Source organism: Rhea americana, unplaced genomic scaffold (assembly GCF_003343005.1).
Source record: "Rhea americana isolate MKP2758 unplaced genomic scaffold, rheAme1 scaffold_19, whole genome shotgun sequence".
Classification (NCBI taxonomy): domain Eukaryota; kingdom Metazoa; phylum Chordata; class Aves; order Rheiformes; family Rheidae; genus Rhea; species Rhea americana.
Genome location: NW_028186038.1, coordinates 4184441 through 4202808, shown reverse-complemented (window position 1 = coordinate 4202808; position 18368 = coordinate 4184441). Strand labels below are relative to the sequence as shown.

The 18368-nt window shown below is 42.4% G+C and overlaps 1 protein-coding gene across 6 annotated transcripts in view; it reads right to left on the bottom strand.

Moving 5' to 3' along the window:
* The window catches only part of IQSEC1 (IQ motif and Sec7 domain ArfGEF 1), a 329122-nt gene that overhangs the window by 171787 nt on the left and 138967 nt on the right, over positions 1-18368 (bottom strand). For 4 of the 6 annotated variants that reach the window (XM_085302413.1, XM_085302414.1, XM_085302407.1 and 1 more), the window contains exon 3: positions 5862-5948. The exons of the other annotated variants lie outside the window; for them this stretch is intronic. In XM_085302413.1, the coding sequence (XP_085158539.1) occupies positions 5862-5948 (87 nt within the window). The remainder of the gene's footprint in view (positions 1-5861; positions 5949-18368) is intronic. 6 annotated transcript variants of the gene reach the window in all.

Sequence of the window (18368 nt, the reverse complement as noted above, 5' to 3'; positions counted from 1 at the left end):
ACGTGGGATGTCTTTATAGATGCTTGTATGAAGGACAAGAAATGTTTGCTAGTTGTCTAAGCCTGGGAAGCAATACAGTGTTGGTCAGGTGAATTTAGCTGAGAAGTATCTATTTTCGCTGTCAGGAATCTAAAAAAATTATCCCAATTTTACCTGACTCTGTCTACAAAAGAAAAAAAAANCACTGGTGTACTGGTGGGTAGATGTACCAGTGTAACAGTGCGCTGTTGTGCAGGTGTAGCGGTGTACCTGTGCAACAGTGCACTGGTGTGCAAGTGTGGTGGTGCGCTGTGTCCCGGGGTAGCAGCATTCCCACACAGCAGCGTCCAGGCGGTGTGGCTGTAGGTGTGCGCCGGTGCGGCGGTGTACCGCGGGCCCCCCGCCGCCCGGCTGGCGCAGAAATCCCCGCGCTGCCGCGGAGGCGTCCCGAGGGATCGCGGAGCCGCCGGAGCCCCGCGGTGCGACGCCAAGGGCCGCGCGGCCGGGCTTTCCGGGCTTCCCGGGCTTCCCGGGCCTCGGCCGCCCTCGCAGCGCGGGGTCGCCGCGGAGAGGCTTTATTGCTGGGGGGAGCAGGGGTTTTTCCGATTTTAATAGCCACGGGAGCACCTGAATTACGCCGAAGCCGAGTCCCGCTGACCTGCCAAGGCCTCGCGCGGGCTGCGGCGGTCCGGGCTCCCGCCGCGTCCCGCTCGCCGGCGCCGCAGCGCTTCTGACACGGGCTTTCTCCCCCTCTGCCCCGGCCCTCTTTCCTTTTTGCAGACATATATTTTTGTTAATGGGGGGGGTGGTAGGGTTAGGGCCAAAAACGCCCCCCCTCCGGCCACCCGTGGTTTGAGGGGCTCTCGGCGAGCGCGGCGGCTGCGCCAGGGACGCGGGCTGCGGCGGCGAGGCAAAGAAAAAAGGGGGGAAAAAAGGAAAAAAGGGGGAAAAAGAGAAAAAAGATGACCCCCCCATACCATACAATATAAAAGCATCTGACAGCTAGACATTTTTATTATTACTGTACGTTAAACTTCTGTGTTAACCAGTTCCAGTAACAGCTACAATGCCTACACCGCTGGCTCAAGGCAAAAAGGAATAGCTCAATGAATCCYTCTGCTATTGTAGGTACAGTGGTTGGTTGCATGCAACCCACCATTACCAACTGGTGAAACAAAAATTCCACATTAAAATTTCACATAAGTACAGTATTCTCAGAATAATRATTTTACCTCTGAGAGCTGCTGATGAAACATAGAGCAGGTAGAGATTGCAAAAAAATGATGGGATTTCTTTGGTATTATACTATCTTTTGTATTATTTTTTTTTTTCCCATGGGTTTCCTGGGTGGAAACCAATGAGGGAGAAAAAAAGAAAAAAACTCTAGGTTCAAGATTTTGAAAGTGGTCTTTGGACATAACAGCATCCAGCTAAAAAGTACAAAGATGGAAGATAAAGTGGATGTAGAAGAGAACRATGGACAGCTGACATTTCATGCAAAACAGAAGGAAGAAATCATATTGTTATGAATGAACACATCAGATCAAAAGATCCTCAGGTATCAGTGGTAAACAAATCCATCTGCAGTTGTTGTTGCATWTACCTGCCAATCTAATATCCACAGGGCATAGATTTATGTTCTCAAGCACRGGCACTCCCCCTTTCTGTAGCTTCCGACCGGGAGGCAATCATCTCTGCTGTAGCTCCCACTGCACACAGAAGCCTGGACAGCTGGCAGCTGCAGCAGCATTAGGGCTGCAGGATATTAAAAAACCCTTATTCTGGTAGACAAGGAAGCCTTCCCATCTTCCACAGCTGGCTGGTGAACTCTCCCCAGCCTGTGGAAGCACTCTGCAGGTTCAGAGGGGCGTAAGCAGCTGAGGAACTTGAAAGCCGAAGTGATGGACTCCAAGCTGACAACTATCATGTGCACAAAAGTAAGTGCATGATATTAGAATAAGGTCTTTACCACCTAGATAGATTGAAATGCTAACTAAAGCTTGTCTACACAGAAGATGAACCAGGTGTTTGGTAAAACACAACACAAACAAGAAATAAACGTGATTAGATTTACTTTTTTTTCTAACTGCCATTATGTGTCTGGGCTTTGCTTTGCACATGACGTAGCTGTAAAGCCATCGAGTATGTAGCCCATACCAAGCAAGAASCTTAGCAATTGCAGTACAATTAAGACTACCTGGATCCAAGCCCTTTTTGAAGCCTTTCTAGTACATACAATCAACCTCCTTTACTTTTCGTTTCCTACTAGAGATAAAATCCCCGTTTAAACGATCAGTAAAATGCAGAGCGCCTTTTGGAATTGACAGCTTCAGCTCCAGAACACCTTGTTTTTRAAACACTGCTCGGAGAGGCAGGGAGGGAAAGGGAGTTAAAGATGACAGACTACAGACACTGCAGATGAACTGCAGGTTATTACATGTGTTTTTAATTTCCAAGCAAGAAAAATCAAAACCAGGAAACATAGGAGGCATATGGACTGACTGGAACACACACAGACAAAAATACCTAGATGAAACACATTATATGCATAGGCTTAGGCCTCTTCTTAGAGTAGAAGACAAGATAGCTTCTATTATTTCTGTCTCTTTTGAACAGTGTAAAATGAACAAGCGAGGGATTACTGCAATAGCTACAGTTATTAAAAATGCATTATTTCCTTATTAACAATTCAAAACAGATGCCAAAGATCATCTTGACTTGAAGTAAAACTGCTAGAGTGAATAAAACATCCAGCAATTAGCTAACAGCAAATCAGAGATGCTCCAGATTTCACTGTAGTGCATTCATTAATTGCTTCTTTCAGAGCAAAATTAATTTTTAATTTTAGGCTACAAAATTAATCAATTAATCCCTCTGTGTATTTTCTAAAGAAAGCTTCAAGTCTGAAGTTAGAATGGACCATCCATTTCTGTTTGCCTTGTTTCTAGTGATTTCTATTTATAAACTGATAAATGGGAGGACTAAAAGCTAAATTTAATGCCATTAAATGTATATGGAAATGCAGAGTTCAATCTTGTTAGCCCTCTAGCAGCTTTCATTCACAGCAATAGCATTCCCAAATACAGGCCATTTAGAAGGACAAGTGCAGAATTTGTACTTGATTGAGAGATGACTGACACAGTACTGTCAAGCTGTAAGAATCAGCTTGGATACAACCGCTTCAGACGTTTAACTCATGGGTAAGCCTGATATGAGAAAGACTATAGCAGTTTAGCGCTAGTGCAACATCATGTTCATGCACAGGATATTATCTGGGATACTATTAACCTCACTGTATAAGATGAAACTATGTTTTACAGCCTAAAGAAGAAAAAACATTTCAGCTCATTTAYCTCTTCCTAAGGACAGAGATCTTTCAAATCATAGGATCACTTATGTCAGCAGGGACTTCTGGAAGTCTCTAGTCCAGCCCCTGCTTGAAGCAGGACCAGCGACGTCAGGCTGCTCAGGGCCATGTCCAGCKGGGTTTTTAGCACTGCCAAAGCTGGAGATAGCATCTGCTCTCCTGACCCCCGCTGCCGTGTTTGATTGCCCTCGTGGTGAGAGGCTTTTCCCTCGCACCTAATTGCATCCGACCTCACTGCAATCTTTGCTGCTTGCCCTGTCGCCGTGCAGCTTCCTAGGAGCACCCAGCCGCCTCGTCTATGCGCTCCGCTGTGAACCTGGAGACGGCATGCAGACGCTCTGAGCCTCTCCTCACGGGTCACCCGCTCCAGCCTCTGACCATCATGGTGGCCCTCCACCAGCCTTGCTCCAGTGCCCTGATGCCCTTCTGCTCCCAGGAAGGTGGAAGCTGGCCACATGCTGGGGTGGTTGCACAAGCACTGACACGAGGGCAGAGCTGCTTCCCCCAAGCCACAGGCTACCCCCTTGCTGACAGCCCAGCCCGGCTGGCCGCTGCACGGACATACCACCAACTTGCTGCACCCTCCGCAAAAATCTCCTCTYATGCCAGTTAACTGCTGTGGGGATACAGGTAAGAAGAGAAGAAAGCTGCATYTCATCCCCAAACTTGCCTTGTCTAATCTCATAATAAGGGCTAGTGTTCACACAGATCATACGCTTCTGGTAGATGAAGGCTGGTCAACCAGCCAAGGAGGATGAGGAGGAGGCAGACCACATTTGCTTTCCTGGCAGCCAGCAACCAACCCACTGAACAATTCACTTCCCATTAGCTGAACATGGGCAATGCTCCTGCCTCTTATGAACTGTTGAAAATTCCCAGATCTCTGTTGATTTTGAGTTATGGTCGAGTGTGTAGAGTCATACTCCACAAACAAGCACAAACACATATACACACACACGCGCGCGCGTGTGTGTGTGTATAAAATATCAATATATATAAAAATAAAATATTTGGAAAGTGAAATCTAACTTCCTCAAAAGCAAACAAGGTCAGCAATGGGTTCCTTCACATATCCCAATCCTGAAATAAAAGCTAAAAGTCTTATGGCATATATTGGGCACTGTCAAGATCTACATTTTGTGCTCTTAATACATTAGTATTCTAAAAATATATATGCTTTAAAGATCTGACTAAAAAAAAAAWTTTTTTTCTGTATTCCAAGCAATAATCTACCTGGAGCAGGATATTGAAACATTCAAGGCAGTTACGTAGCTCTCCCATCTACGTCAACATCCTCATAGGAAATCTCTTAACAAATCCTTAAAATTAAGGCAATATAAAATAAGGACAAAGGAAAATAAAAGCTTCATTAAAAGCAAACAGGGGGCCCCTGCTCTGCACCAGAGGAATACTATGCTGCCTTATGAGTAGGCTATGGATTCACTACCAAAGACAAACTGCAGAGTTCTGATGGAAGAAGAAACCAACACACAAAGGCAAATAGATGTTGTAATGTAAAACAGAATGAACAAACACACATATGGTTAAAGATGACTGAGACACAGATTAAGAACTGAAAAAGTACATTTATGCATTTACAGATTTAGGATTCAATGCTGGTTTTTGTTTTTCCTTATTACCAGTACAAAGTGAGTTGATTTTTCAGTATTTCAGTTAACATCACTCATGAGCTGGCAATTTTCACCCAATTATTTACTAATAGTAAAGGTAAACATAAAAGACAGACTAGCTTGTTCATGCTATGTACACTTCCTTAAGTTTTCACATGTCCAATTACATCCATTACCTGTTCTTTGATGCATCTATAAAAAGACTCGCAATAAACACTCTGGCGATGACAATGATGCATCGATGCATAAGATGCATAAAAACTGCTGTCCACATTTGATCAAAGAGAGCTTGTAAAACACATACTTAACAAAGATACCAATGTTAAATGAAGTATTATTACCTGGAGACAGTATATTCTTGACATATGTAGGACTGATTCTGCTCAGTACTGAGGGCTTCTCATTTGTAAACAAACTCCACTACTTCCAAAATCAAAAGGCAATGTTGTTCAGCTTTTACAGGTCTGTGACTTTAACCCTGACAGAACCATATGCATGGCTTACCTCATATCCTGTCATGAAGTATTCGGGGGTTTGAAAAAAAAATGTGTTGCTCAGAACATCATAAATATCTTATTTAAATTTGTACATAATTTATGTGCCTTAATATGTTGATTATATGAGAACTAAACCTACAATTAGCTCATTCCTACCTTTCAAAGTGTCTAGGGAGGTTTGCTTCTTAAAGCACATTAATTTTACTGTATAAATCAACTGTGCTTGAGAGAAGCAAATAGAACTATCATACATAAAGTTAAAAATGGGTTTGATATGTTTTTCTAATAGTAGTTTTTAACTCAATCCACTATTCCCTTTCTATGTCAAATGATAATGTCAGATCTGTCTTCAAAAACAGAAAGTGGGTGGACCATTGCTACTCTTACCTGTACTCTGAGTGTGTGGCAGGGACAGCTAGCTGGGTATGGTACAATGGAGCTGGACAGCAAAACTGGTGCAGAGTATTTAAAGACCTACGACACAAGGAAAAACACAAAGTCAAAACACCAACTGTTTAGAAATGGGCTTTTTAGGGAAAGGCAGATGCTAATAGATATATCTGAAACTCTCCGTTATTTTGAATGAGATTTGATGTATGGTGGTCAATTCTGACTCTCAGGAAAGAAAGAGGGAATTAGTCCCATACTTGAACATACACATCAAGAATGAYGATGATGGACTGTTGCAACGAAGAAACAAAGATTTGTTGCAAGATTAAAATAAAATGTCAATTTAAGATTTTGTTTTTGCCTTGCCATGTGGAACTGAGGCAAAGACACAGGTTGAGGGTTAAAATTTGTATAGAAATAAAACCTCAGACTTGCAAGGTACTCTGCACCAGTCAGGCTGCTTATTTGCTAATGGAATTACAAACAGTGCTTAAACATGAGAACGGATAATGGGATGAACATGAGCATAAGCTTTCTTCAGGCCCAATGATTATAAATMTATCACAATATGCTGCTTAAAAATWTTTAAAGAACATTCTGAAGCACATACTATTATTTGAATTACTGCCATTTGTTCAGGAAAAATAAAGTTTTACAACAGAAAAAGATATTCTGCATCTCAGATTATGTTTGTATCAATTAAAARTTAAACTAAATTTAAAAACCACCACAGGAGTTACCAACCAAGACAAGGTATTGYATCTGAAGCAAAGCTTAGCCAGGCTTCAAGCAGTTTACAGGACACTTCAGCATTTTTGGTGTTTGCACCAGAAAACACTAAACAAGGGTTAGCACAGTAACAGCCTCCGTGACAAAACCACCTGATCAAATTCCCTAAAACACAGCACTCTTGTAAAGACTCCAAAAACTTGAATCAGCATTTCCTAACTCTTAGGGTATACACATTTGGAAGAAGTAGCCATTAAATTGATATTCATTCATCAGCTCACCTCCCCCACACTGACATTCAGCAGAGAACACATTCCCGCGTACGTACGCACCCGCAAGCACCGCTTATCTTTTGCTCAGCATTTTGACAAATGTTTTGGGAGAACGATTTTGCTTCTTCGGGGTCCTCGTGGCTTAAGAGCGAATCCCGCGACGCCAGATCCTCCGCTCCTCAGACCACACGGAGCGGTTGAGCCCCCAGACGTCAGTCTTTCCGCAGGAAGGAGTCGGTCACTAGTCTGTCTGTCCGTCWGCGCTCCCCCAGCCCCTCCAACCACGGTCAGCCTCCTCCGACCCCTGGGGCCCGCAGCGGCCAGGCCGAGGGGAGGTAGCTTCCCTGCTTCCAGGGGGCAGCCGTGCTCCCTCCCGTAAAGCGCTTGGCCCTTCAGCAACTGCCCGGGCGCAGCTCCGYCACGAGGCGCGCGTGGCCGCGGCCGGCGCACCGCAAGCCCTGCTAAGGCCTCGCAGAGCACGCTCTCCGGGTAGCGGCCCCCTCGCAGGGGAGCGCAGCAATTCAGGAGACTGGCAATGCTGCCAAAAAAATACTGACAGACCATGATAAAAGCATCACCAACATGTAAACCCAGTATTTTCTGACAAGTAAAACATACAGTAGTCACGCAAAGCACTCCACGCGCTTCGCCGGCCAGAGCACGCTGCAAGGTGAAAAGGCCTCACACGGGGTAGAGGCCGCGACCGCTGCTCCCTGCTTTGTCAACGTCTAACTCTCATCAGAYGCAAGAGGAGGAAATAAGTACGCGAGTGCCCAGATCTCCCTTTCAGCTCGCCCTCTTCACCACACTCGTTTCTGCTCTCGCCAAGGCGACCTGCTCGCACAGCGCGGCGCAGGGGCAGGAGCGCCCCGCCGCGGCTCGCCCGGCCTCCAGCGCTCGGTCACCCCAGCTGCCCACCCGCAGCTAAGGCTAATGCTCCCCTCTGGCACAGGGCARCTGCTCGAGTTTCTCTTCAAAGGTGCCGTAGAAACGCGACGCTCCCGCCGCGCCGAGAGCAAGCGAGCGGCGCTGCAGCTTCGCCGAGTGGTAACTCCGCTGGCTGGCGGCGGCGCCGCCGGCGCAGGACGGAGCAGAGGAAAGGGATCACAACGCTCAGCGCCGACGGCGGTTAGTTACCACATATTCCCCCGGGACCATTGCACGTGTACAGTCAATACGCTAAGGGAGATCTCAGCCACGTCCTTGGGCGTTTGGAGCGAGGCTCTTTATCCAACTTGTTACAGAAGCAACCACGAGGTTCAGACTCTGGTCCAAACTTCAGAATTCAGGAATATCTTGACTCAGTAGTTTGGTGACTAGATCCTGCCGACTGGTACCAAACAGCTTGATAACAGGTGAGGCTCAGGACTGTGGCCTCTTTCAGCATCTTACTTATACTGAGGGCAAATCCACCTTCTGCTGGTGCAACCCAAGAGCAGTACTTAGCATTTTATGCCTTCACTCACCTTGTGCACTTGAAGTTACATTTTTCTCCTCTAGARCATACCAGAAAAAAAATCCCTAAAAGTTTTTTAAATTATACAGCTAGATGTTTTACAGCCATGGAGCCACTTCAATCAGCTTTCAGCATAAGTTTGCATTCAACATAAAACCAGAAGAAATATATTTCAATAATTTGGGAGAGAAGTAATCACTTCCCYTCAGACCGTTTGCAGTATCACAGATGCTTAGCTCTATTAAGTTCACCTTTTAAGATCTCCAGTTTTCAAAGATCTATTAAAAAGACTATGAAAAAGATTAAAATAGAGCACAGATACTTGAGCACTGACTCAAGGGAGAATGCCTAAATCGATCAATGCTTCTGCTGACAATTACAGTTTCTAAAACATTGCTGTAACATGCCAGAGGAAATGGAAGTTTTGCAGTTCCCTCCTCCTGGTACAAGTTTCTTTCAGGTCTCCCCCAAAGAGAGACCACTCACTCAACAAGCAAATGAACAGGTAACCCCAGGTCGATACATATGTGTATATATATATATATATATATATATGTGTGTGTGTGTGTGTGTGTGTGTGTGTGTGCGCGCGCGTGTGTATATTTTAGAACAGACTATTCAAACAGCAACACCAGAACCAAATGCAAAATAAGACTTTGAAATCACTTCTCGCTCAGGCTACTAGCAGCATTAGGAGACAAAGTTGGTACGCAGACCCAAAATAGTTTCAACTCTTCCTTTCACTGTAGTATAAATTCCCATTATGTCTGCTATTGAAAAGCACTCATTTTGAGAATATTCTCATATTCATCAACYGCACAGGAAAGGTTTTTTAAAAATTCTTTTGGTGCCAAAGTCTTGCTTAGCTCTACAAATAAAAGGAAACAGATAATCATGGAAAGTTACATCTACAGGCCACTTTTTTATTTGCTCCTACAATCACCAACAAGCCTCTAAACTCAAATCTCTCAACTTTGGTTTTAAAACAAGCTGGAAGAGCCCAGGCTACTCCCCCTTGCTGTATCGGGCAAGTCTCCTCCCGCTTTGAGAACGTCACCTCAGTAGGATGACCAACCACCCCCACGCTCCGGGCACCAGGGCAGCGCTGCCCGCCGCGCGGCGCCCGCTTCCCCCGGCGGGGTTGGCCGCCGGCGCACAGCGGACTCGGAGCAAGACGGGGCAGCCCGCTGCTCAGACGTCGTTTCCTGTTTGACTTCTTTCCAACGCATGCAGAACAGCGAGCAGGTTAACAGCACCACCAAACCATCAGCACCTTAGAAGCTCTTTTAACGGGGTTATCCCGCTTTCCAACAGAAGAGACTGTTGTCTCRCGGACACTTGGTAGAACTGTGTTAGTACAGGAGCACACCTGGAAGAAACGAGGTTTTGATGAAGGTGATGATTAGTAGGCTGACGACAGGAGTCCACTAGGTACATTCACCTCAGCTGCTGCCCTTTTCAAAAGCAGTTACTTTGTATGCATTTTTCTGAGGTGCTTTGTATCACTGTACTTTGTATAAATTAGCAATCTGCTCACCTCCATCTGCCAATATTCTGCCTTTTCTTCTGGTACTTCTTCTTCTTTTTCTTTAAATGAGGTGCTGTACTCTAACAAAACTTGCATCAGCACTGCCTCCTGTACTGTATCATGCAATCCACATACCTGGCGCCAGGTAACACAGACTCACATTTAAATCACCTGGCAAAGAGCTGAAGTGGTAGATAAGTCCATGCCCTATACAAACCCCATTCACTTCCATGTGATCCGGGGCAGCTGTCAATGATTTGTTTAACTGGATTCATGCCCACAAGTTAGGAAAAGGAATACTTGCATTTCTCAGTATTTTAACCTGATGAAGAATCACACTGAAGTTGAATTTTTTTTTTCCTCACTTCCAAATTTACAGATATAGCTGAGATTAGAAAAGACGATAGATTAAGCCAGTAAAGTCTGCCCTGCTCTTGCTTAAATGAGTGTAACTATTTCTGTGAGAAATGTTTGAAATGGGACTGGAATGACCTCCAACTGAATGGCCAACGATATGAGTCCCAAAAATCCAGACTCACACCGACTCCAGCTTAAACTGTGCSTATCAAGATGCAGCTAATCATGCTAGAGGCACCTTCAGAAAACATGAGCTGACTGCGGCCAGAAGACAACCTACTGTTCAGAAATTCATCCCAGAGAAAATGGCAGATAGCTTTATACGGCAGCTAAACCCCTCGTAATCCAAGTTTGACCACAGTTGTCTGCAGAGGCATCCGCTGAGATATGACCTTCTTAGCAGATGATCCATTTGCATTTAGAAGGACAAATTCCTACTGCTTTGAAATCAAAGATCTTCCTTTTGCTACTCAGATCTTCACCCAAAATACACATGACAGTCTGATTTGGCTTTTGAAGTAGCACTAAAAGAACTTTTTTCCATTTTTATAAAACTTCATTCTATTTTAATATCCAGCAACCTGCAGCCAAATATGCCAAGACAAGGTTGTGGTATGGTGGTGTATACCAAATATTACATTTTATTTTTAGAGTGCTCTAATTAATTACAGTATGTTCCATACAAACATACTTATTTGAACAGCAGCTGAATGAAATTAAATGCTATTACTGCTTTTATGGTCGCATATGGAAAAAAGCCTTGGAGCTCATATGTACTTGGAAGGGATCTTCAGACACCATCAGAAATCTGAATGCAAAGGGTGAGTTTTGAAAAATGGGCTAAGTAAATCAGTATTAACTACTGCACAAAGTTGCTTTGCTGCTCTAGACTTTGTATAACTACGTTTCACTAATATTTCCAGTACCTTCCTACTGCCCTCTATATGTAAATGTATTTTATGTAGGTCTTCAATATCTGCAAGTACCAAAGTTTCTGTGGCAAAACATATGCCAATTATACAGTGTTTAGAGATCTCAAACAGTTGACCATAGATGACTAATACCTTTTCCAGGATTTTATTCCTATTGTTTTCTTTCAACAAAATGGCTTTCAGTGGCTTGGAAGGTAACAAGATGCCTCATGGCAAGTAAGTGGCAATACAAGCACCTTWCAGTGTAGCTTGCAATCAAAGAAAAAAAAAGAAAAAAAGAAAAGAAAAAGAAGAGAAAAAGCCCAAACAACACGACACACAAGCACTATGTTTTACATTTCCTGCATTGGCCTCCTCCATCTGTAGACATATAACCTAAGAAAGAAAAGCATTATGAAAATTAAGGAGATACAATTTCACTGAATATCAAGGATGTTCAACAAATCTTGCCATTCTAAGAGTTCTGCACAGCTGTCTGTACTCTGTAGGCAGAGTACAGACATTCAGTTTTGCTCATGAATACAAACCAAAATCTTGCCATCAAAATGATTAAATATCAGCATTTCTGCACATTACAAACAGACATGGAAACCGATACAGACCTTCTGAATAACACTACCCTTCCCGTGTTTCCAATTCAAGTGTCCGCAGCTGAATTTTTCAAGAGAATGATTAGCCAGGCTTTCACCAACCTCTACTCCCCGAAAAGGGCCTTAAAATAATCATCGTCTGTTCTTGGGAAAAGACGACCAGTACCTTCAGAGCATACTGAGACATCAGTTATTTGTGTCCCATTCTAGAACACATAATGCTTATTAACATTATAGGTATTATTTTTAAAATGGTGTACAAAACTTACTGTTTCAAGAAAATTAAGTATTACCTATAAAAATAGGCAAGAGGTGATTCCTTTACATCCTGACCTACACCCAGTTTGTAAAAAGTCTCCAGTAGTGGGTTAGCTGTAACTAGAATGAAATTAATTAAGATTTTCAATATGTAGGCACTTCTAATTAGGAACACTTATTTCACTTTTGATTAAGTCTTATTAAGAAACCTGAAATAAAACAGAGTAGAAACATGAAACTGCATATGATAGAAGGAAAAAAGTTTTAGATAAAAATCAGAAAATGGATGGATTCACTGCATCTTTTCTACATTTCTTTCACCATTAAAATAAGTCCCAGAATTTCAAGATACTATAACTCTCATCACAAACAAAATACAGCCACGTTTATGATTTCAAAGTGTTAATCCTAATAAAAAGCATAAAAGGAAATCTAAATAGACACATTTATATACACTGGATTTGAAATTCATGAAAGGGAAGAAAGAGCAACATGCAAGAATTAAGTTAAAAAGAAACAGCATAAAAGAGATTTAAAGTAAGGCAAATCCTATTACTTAAAGCAATGGTAAATGACATATGTTCTATTCAGCACAGGATCTACAAAAACAAYGCTTTTGCTAATCCTGATTGCCTCATAACCTTTTGAGAACAAACATTGCCAGGCTAGTTATCCTTTCACACTTCCTAGCTGAAAACGTGAATGTCCTCAGCCGAACTAAYGTCCGTTAGTAGAATTCTTACACATTTATATTTGCTTGACTTTTAATCTCAAAGCTAACTCRTACATGAAAAGAGCTGGTGCAGCAGACTACTTAACATGTTATTACTGCTCAGACGAGTTTTAAAGGACAAAGATTTTGAATATGTAGTCCAGAGAAACAACTCTAGAAAACTGGACTTACGTTTTCCTTCACTTCTACTAATAGCATCCATCGTCTTAAAAATGAGTTAAAATACAGAATTACAGGAGAAGTCATGCTTCAGACCTTGTTTCCTACAGCACTGTGCTGAGGCAGATAAAGATGTTTAACATGTAAGCAGTAACGGAAGAAAATACAGTACAGAATGGTTCTGTAAGTGAGACTGCAGTATCATCATTAAAGAAATAACCTCTGGAGATGAAATACTCTAACACTGCAAGACACACACCGTAACAGATTCTGTCTCCTACTGATGGTAACAAAATCCCAAGTCCCAGAACTCAAAGAAAAATGGAGGCTAGCACACACATCTTTCYTCTCCCACAACATTTCCAAAGCTTATCCATATACACTTCAAGGCTACAACCTGTTTTCCAAGTGGACTTCTCTTACTTGGCCTTCCTGTGGTGCAGTTCCAAGCTTGCTCTAGTTTTACAAGATTTCAATTTAACCATTCCTGCTTTCTCTGCCAACCAAAATGCTAGGGAAGACGGACTGCAGTGCTCCTCACACATCTCAAGCAGTTTCCTCTTGCATGGTTGAAATCACCGTGTCTGCATGGGAACAGTGCTACCGAACACAAAGCAGATTTACTCAAGTTACGACCCTTGTAGGCACTGCTGAAAGAACTGAAAAAAGGCTACAGATGACAACCGTATCATTGGCATCTGCCTAACACTCGGTGCTCTGGCAAAACTAAATTTAACCCTAAAGGGAGAGGATCTTTATGAGTTCACATACGCAAATAGTAGGAACAGACATTTCAAACCGCTGTAACTTAGAAATGAACCACTGGTGTCAGCAAGGATGGGTTGGAGAGGACAACTTCACTGTACACTCGGGTCTATTTTGTTCTGAGTTTTTATCTGGAGGGAAAACACGGTAGGATGGTTTAAGAGACAGCTCAGAGTAAAAGCCATGTGGAAGCATCACAGTTCAGCCAAACAAAACCTCCTTGCACTGTGGTTTCCAGAGACACTTTGATGTTGCAATGTCACAAGCCATACACAAACTTTATGCTTTACCTCCGGCTACAAGTGGATAAGCACTTAGCCCTTCTGCCAAATGCAGCAACTCAGGTAAAGAGCTGCTGCACTGCATTAAATGAATGAAATATTAAGCTCCTGCTGTTCTGACTATAATGTTTGAGAAACTGTTCAAGTAAACAACATCAGCAATTATTGCATCTTTAGGATTAAAGCAAATGTATACAACAACCTTAAAGTAGAGCAATAATTTTCTGCCTTACTCATATTATATCACTTAGGACTTCAGTCTATTTTCTTGAATAAACATTTATGTTTTTAAAAAGACAGCTTACATTTTAATATGACAAAGCATTCACACAAAATGGAAGAGATTCTTGACACATCATAGACGGAATTCCTAGCATTCTGCATTGCTTGTTTTACGCAGTTTTTTTGTCTCTTCCCATAAAGAATCTCTTTTTCACAGCCTAATATAAGCTTATTCACTTTTACTTAGCTGAATATTTAAATATCCACATGCCTAAACACAGTTATCATCTGTGCATTTCTAACATACAGATCATTCATCTGCCAAAAAGGTAACACCCTAAAAATGGTTCATGGAAAGAAACGTACCAAACAATAATCTGATCACTACTCCCACTTCTGGAWTCCTCAACACAGACACCAGAGCCGCGATGACAGATGAAGAAGGAAAAGGTACTCACAAATAACACCTTCTGCAAGCCATCCTGGAACGTACTGTGGATTTGGGATTTATATTTTCTTTCACGCACTGAGGTAGAAACGGTCTTTCTCAAGAAAAAAAATAAAAGATCACATTCACAGCTTTTGCACGCTCATTCAGGATCAGCCCCGGTGGAAMACCACTGGTAAGTAAGCTGGTGATGTAACCAGCATCAAACACTGCATCAGATAAACCCTGAAGGCTCTACAGGGTTATATTTTGCAAAGCCAAAAGGTTTTTCCCAGGGAGGAGGATTAGCAAGCATAAACCAGTCACATTGCTTTTACATCCCTAGTGGGCTTGCTTTCAGCTTCTGGAAAAAAAGCACAAATCTGTATTTATTGTTAAACTTTATCACTAAGAAAAAGCAATATGCTTTCTCATTTGGTATTTGGATTGAAATATAAAAGCAACAAATGATACATTTTAGAATTCACCATCTCTCAATGAACGCTGTAGTACAGTCCAAACCAAAAAAAGGCCATTGGTCCTTTTTGTCTCCATGGTAACAGCAGCATCTGTGAAGACGAACTGTATTCCCTCTTCACTGCGAAGTCAATTTATAGTCACATACTATGACATAAACTGATAAGACAAAGCTGATCAGCAGCTAGGAGAAACAAGAACCAAATTATAAGATTAAGCTCCTGCTCAAGARAATGCTTGCCTGTGTATAGTATTTGCCATGGGAAAATTACAATATAAATAACCAATTTAAACTGTTCCTTTTATCTGATCCAGATTAGCAATTTGTGAACTTCCCCAGTTTAGCTAGCAAGGATTGCTGCCAAGTAGTTTATAGAATTAGCCTCTTGCTTTAATCTCAAGTTATATTTTATTAAACAGGGTAACTATTATGCAAAGGTAACATTATGCAAAGTCGTTCTTTGCAGAAAACTACTGCAGAACTGTTACTTAAATATGCTCTTTTCCTTTCAAAGTTTCCTTGAAAGACTTTCTCATTAATAGCAAGGGCAGGGTAAGAAGTTTTGCTATGTGCCAAGCTACTGTCTCCCCCCACCTCCCACTTTTTTTTTTAAGCACCTCCAACTGTACAAATATTTCAGCTACAGCACATTTGTGCACTAACAGGGCCTATCTCCAGAGGAATAACCACGTTACAGACTTGACGAGTCAAACTTGCTTTTGTTTTATTCCTGCCCACAGTGGTCTACTGTCCAAAAGACAAATATTCCTTTTTCTGCCCCTTCTCCTGCTCCTTGCCCCACTCCAAAGCCCAGCGCTCAGCTCTTACATAACGAAGATGGCCACGTTTCCTCCCTTGGTTCATGAATCAATATAACGACCATCTGCTCCTGTTATTAAGTTAAATATACACCAGAGCACACATTTGCTATGGTCAAGTGCTCAATTCCTTGCTGCTCCACAGCCAGTTGTAATATTTCCCAGAACAAAAGCGCGCGGGTGGTCAGCCGAATGCCAGGTATCCCACCAGGACCTAGGAAGCTCCCCAGGTGCAGGCGAAGCACGAGCTGTCAGAGATGCCRCTAAACTACATAACTTTAGGAAACAAAAAATGTGAAGGCAGGAATTATTCCGATTGTCTTTGGTCAGAACTGATCAGCAGAAGAATGGATTTCTTCTGCCAAAATACCGTAAGGTGCTCGCTTGCAGTAATTTGCCTACAGCTGAATAACCAGCTTTGCAAGCTCCCCCCCTCCCCCAAACGCCTGCTATGCTGGAAACCAACACACAGATCTTGTTTAGAGACATGCATTTAGTTTATCTAATAAACTTAGCCTTTCACTATTGAAAAGATTCTCTGTGCCCTCACACGGATCAGTCTGCTACTTAACTGGGACCTGTTTCAAGGAAGCTACATCCATGTAAACACATACCTGAAGAGATGCTGCCCCAATGCAACAGAAAGAATGAACCACATATATTCTGGTCCAACACAGTAATTCCTGAACAGTTTTGTTTCTAGAGCTCATGATAAAACTCTCATCACTCTTACTCACATAGGCTTTTCATGGGACCAGGACCAAGGATACCTCAGCTAACTGACCTGTTCCACAACAGAGGTCTGATTCTGAGCATCCAGACCTTGGTAAATACACGTTAACATTACTGCAACACTGTAACGTATCTGCTAACCTTGCAAGTTAAATATCATTTCCACAAATTAAGATAATTAGAAGAAATACACATAAGTATTTTTCTATTAYAGTGAAGGCAGCCTATAAGTACTTTTTGGGCAGGTAAATTAACATACTAATTCTGTGGAACAGTTAATTGTGTAAYTTATTTTTTCAAAGGCTAGTTTTGAGGGACATGAAAAAGAGCAAGACTGAAAAATCAGATCAATAAGCAAAAGCAAATTGCACAGAAACCTACGTTATCCGGACCCCCCCAGTCCCAGCGCTACGCAAAGGCTCCCAGCGGCTCTGGGCATGCCGGATTCTGTGGCCACGCGGCTTTAACTCAGACATCCACCACAGCTCCTTCAATACCAAGCATCTCCAAAAGCATTAACTCAGCCTTCAGCACAGATTGTTCATATATGAAAGATGCATTAGTAATTTAACAGCTAATTCCTTCCTCTGCTGTAATGAATACTTCTGAAACTTATGTTTTAGCCAGTATTCTAGTTATGAAGCTTTTATAATGCATAACAGTATTTCTTGTGTGCGGTTCAAGCCTGCAGTTTGTTTGATGTGTTCAGACACAAGGAAGATAACTGAAAACATGCTATCTGGCTCTCMGTTCATCAGCATACTTACTGTTTTGTTCAAAATAACATTGCTTGCACAGTTTATGTTAAGCATGTGCTCAATCTGTTGCTTGAGGCAGCACACATTTTTAGTTCATTGCCTTCATCAATTTTCCCATAATAATATGAATTTGGCACGATGAATGAGTGTACGATAAAAATTGCCCACATTTGTATCTCAGCAGAATGCTTTAAAATGTTTTACAGTAAATTGAAAACTACAAAATAAAGAGTTAGTAACTGTATAGGCTATCCAGCCTTAGCTTTTAACGCAGAACAGAGTCTTCTCTTTCCTTCAGATGAAGGATGCAGTAAGTAGGACAGGTATTTGAAACAGCAGGACTGCAGCTTTCCTCAGCACTGTGAAGTCCACTCAGCAGGATCATTACTTGTACAGTATGTYGCTCAATACCACTCAGATGGATTTAGGTATAAGAGATGCTCAAGTCATTATCCTAATGAGTTTGCAGTCTAAGAGTWTAAAGAAAAAGTCTGATACAACCGAAACGATTGGGAAGAGCTCCCATGGATTTCAGCAGAGGCAGCTTATCACAATAAGTGATCAATTCTACCGAGCCCTAACCACGTTAATAACYTGTGTGTGCAGCCAGGGAACCATCTGTTCCCAAAAATCCATCTTCTCTGCCCAAATTTTGGTTCCTTGCTCTACAGTAAGAAACAAGTCACTCAGGCAATCACAGAATCACAGAAGGGCTGACGTCGGATGGTACCTCTGGAGATCATCTAGTSCAACCCCCTGCTCAAGCRGGGTCGCCTAGAGCACACTGCACAGGGTTGCGTCCAGGCAGGTTTTGAGTTATCTCCAGAGAAGGAGACTCCCCAGCGTCTGGGCAACCTGCTCCAGTGCTCTACAGCTGCATGCAGGAGAGGTTCTGCAGGGCCGCTGCAACCGAGGCCCTGCACAGGGGTACCACTGCATGCACCAGAGGTCTGTGTTTATAAACAAAAGTAGTAAAGTCTTGTTTCTGTTTTTTTTTTTTTTTTTTTTT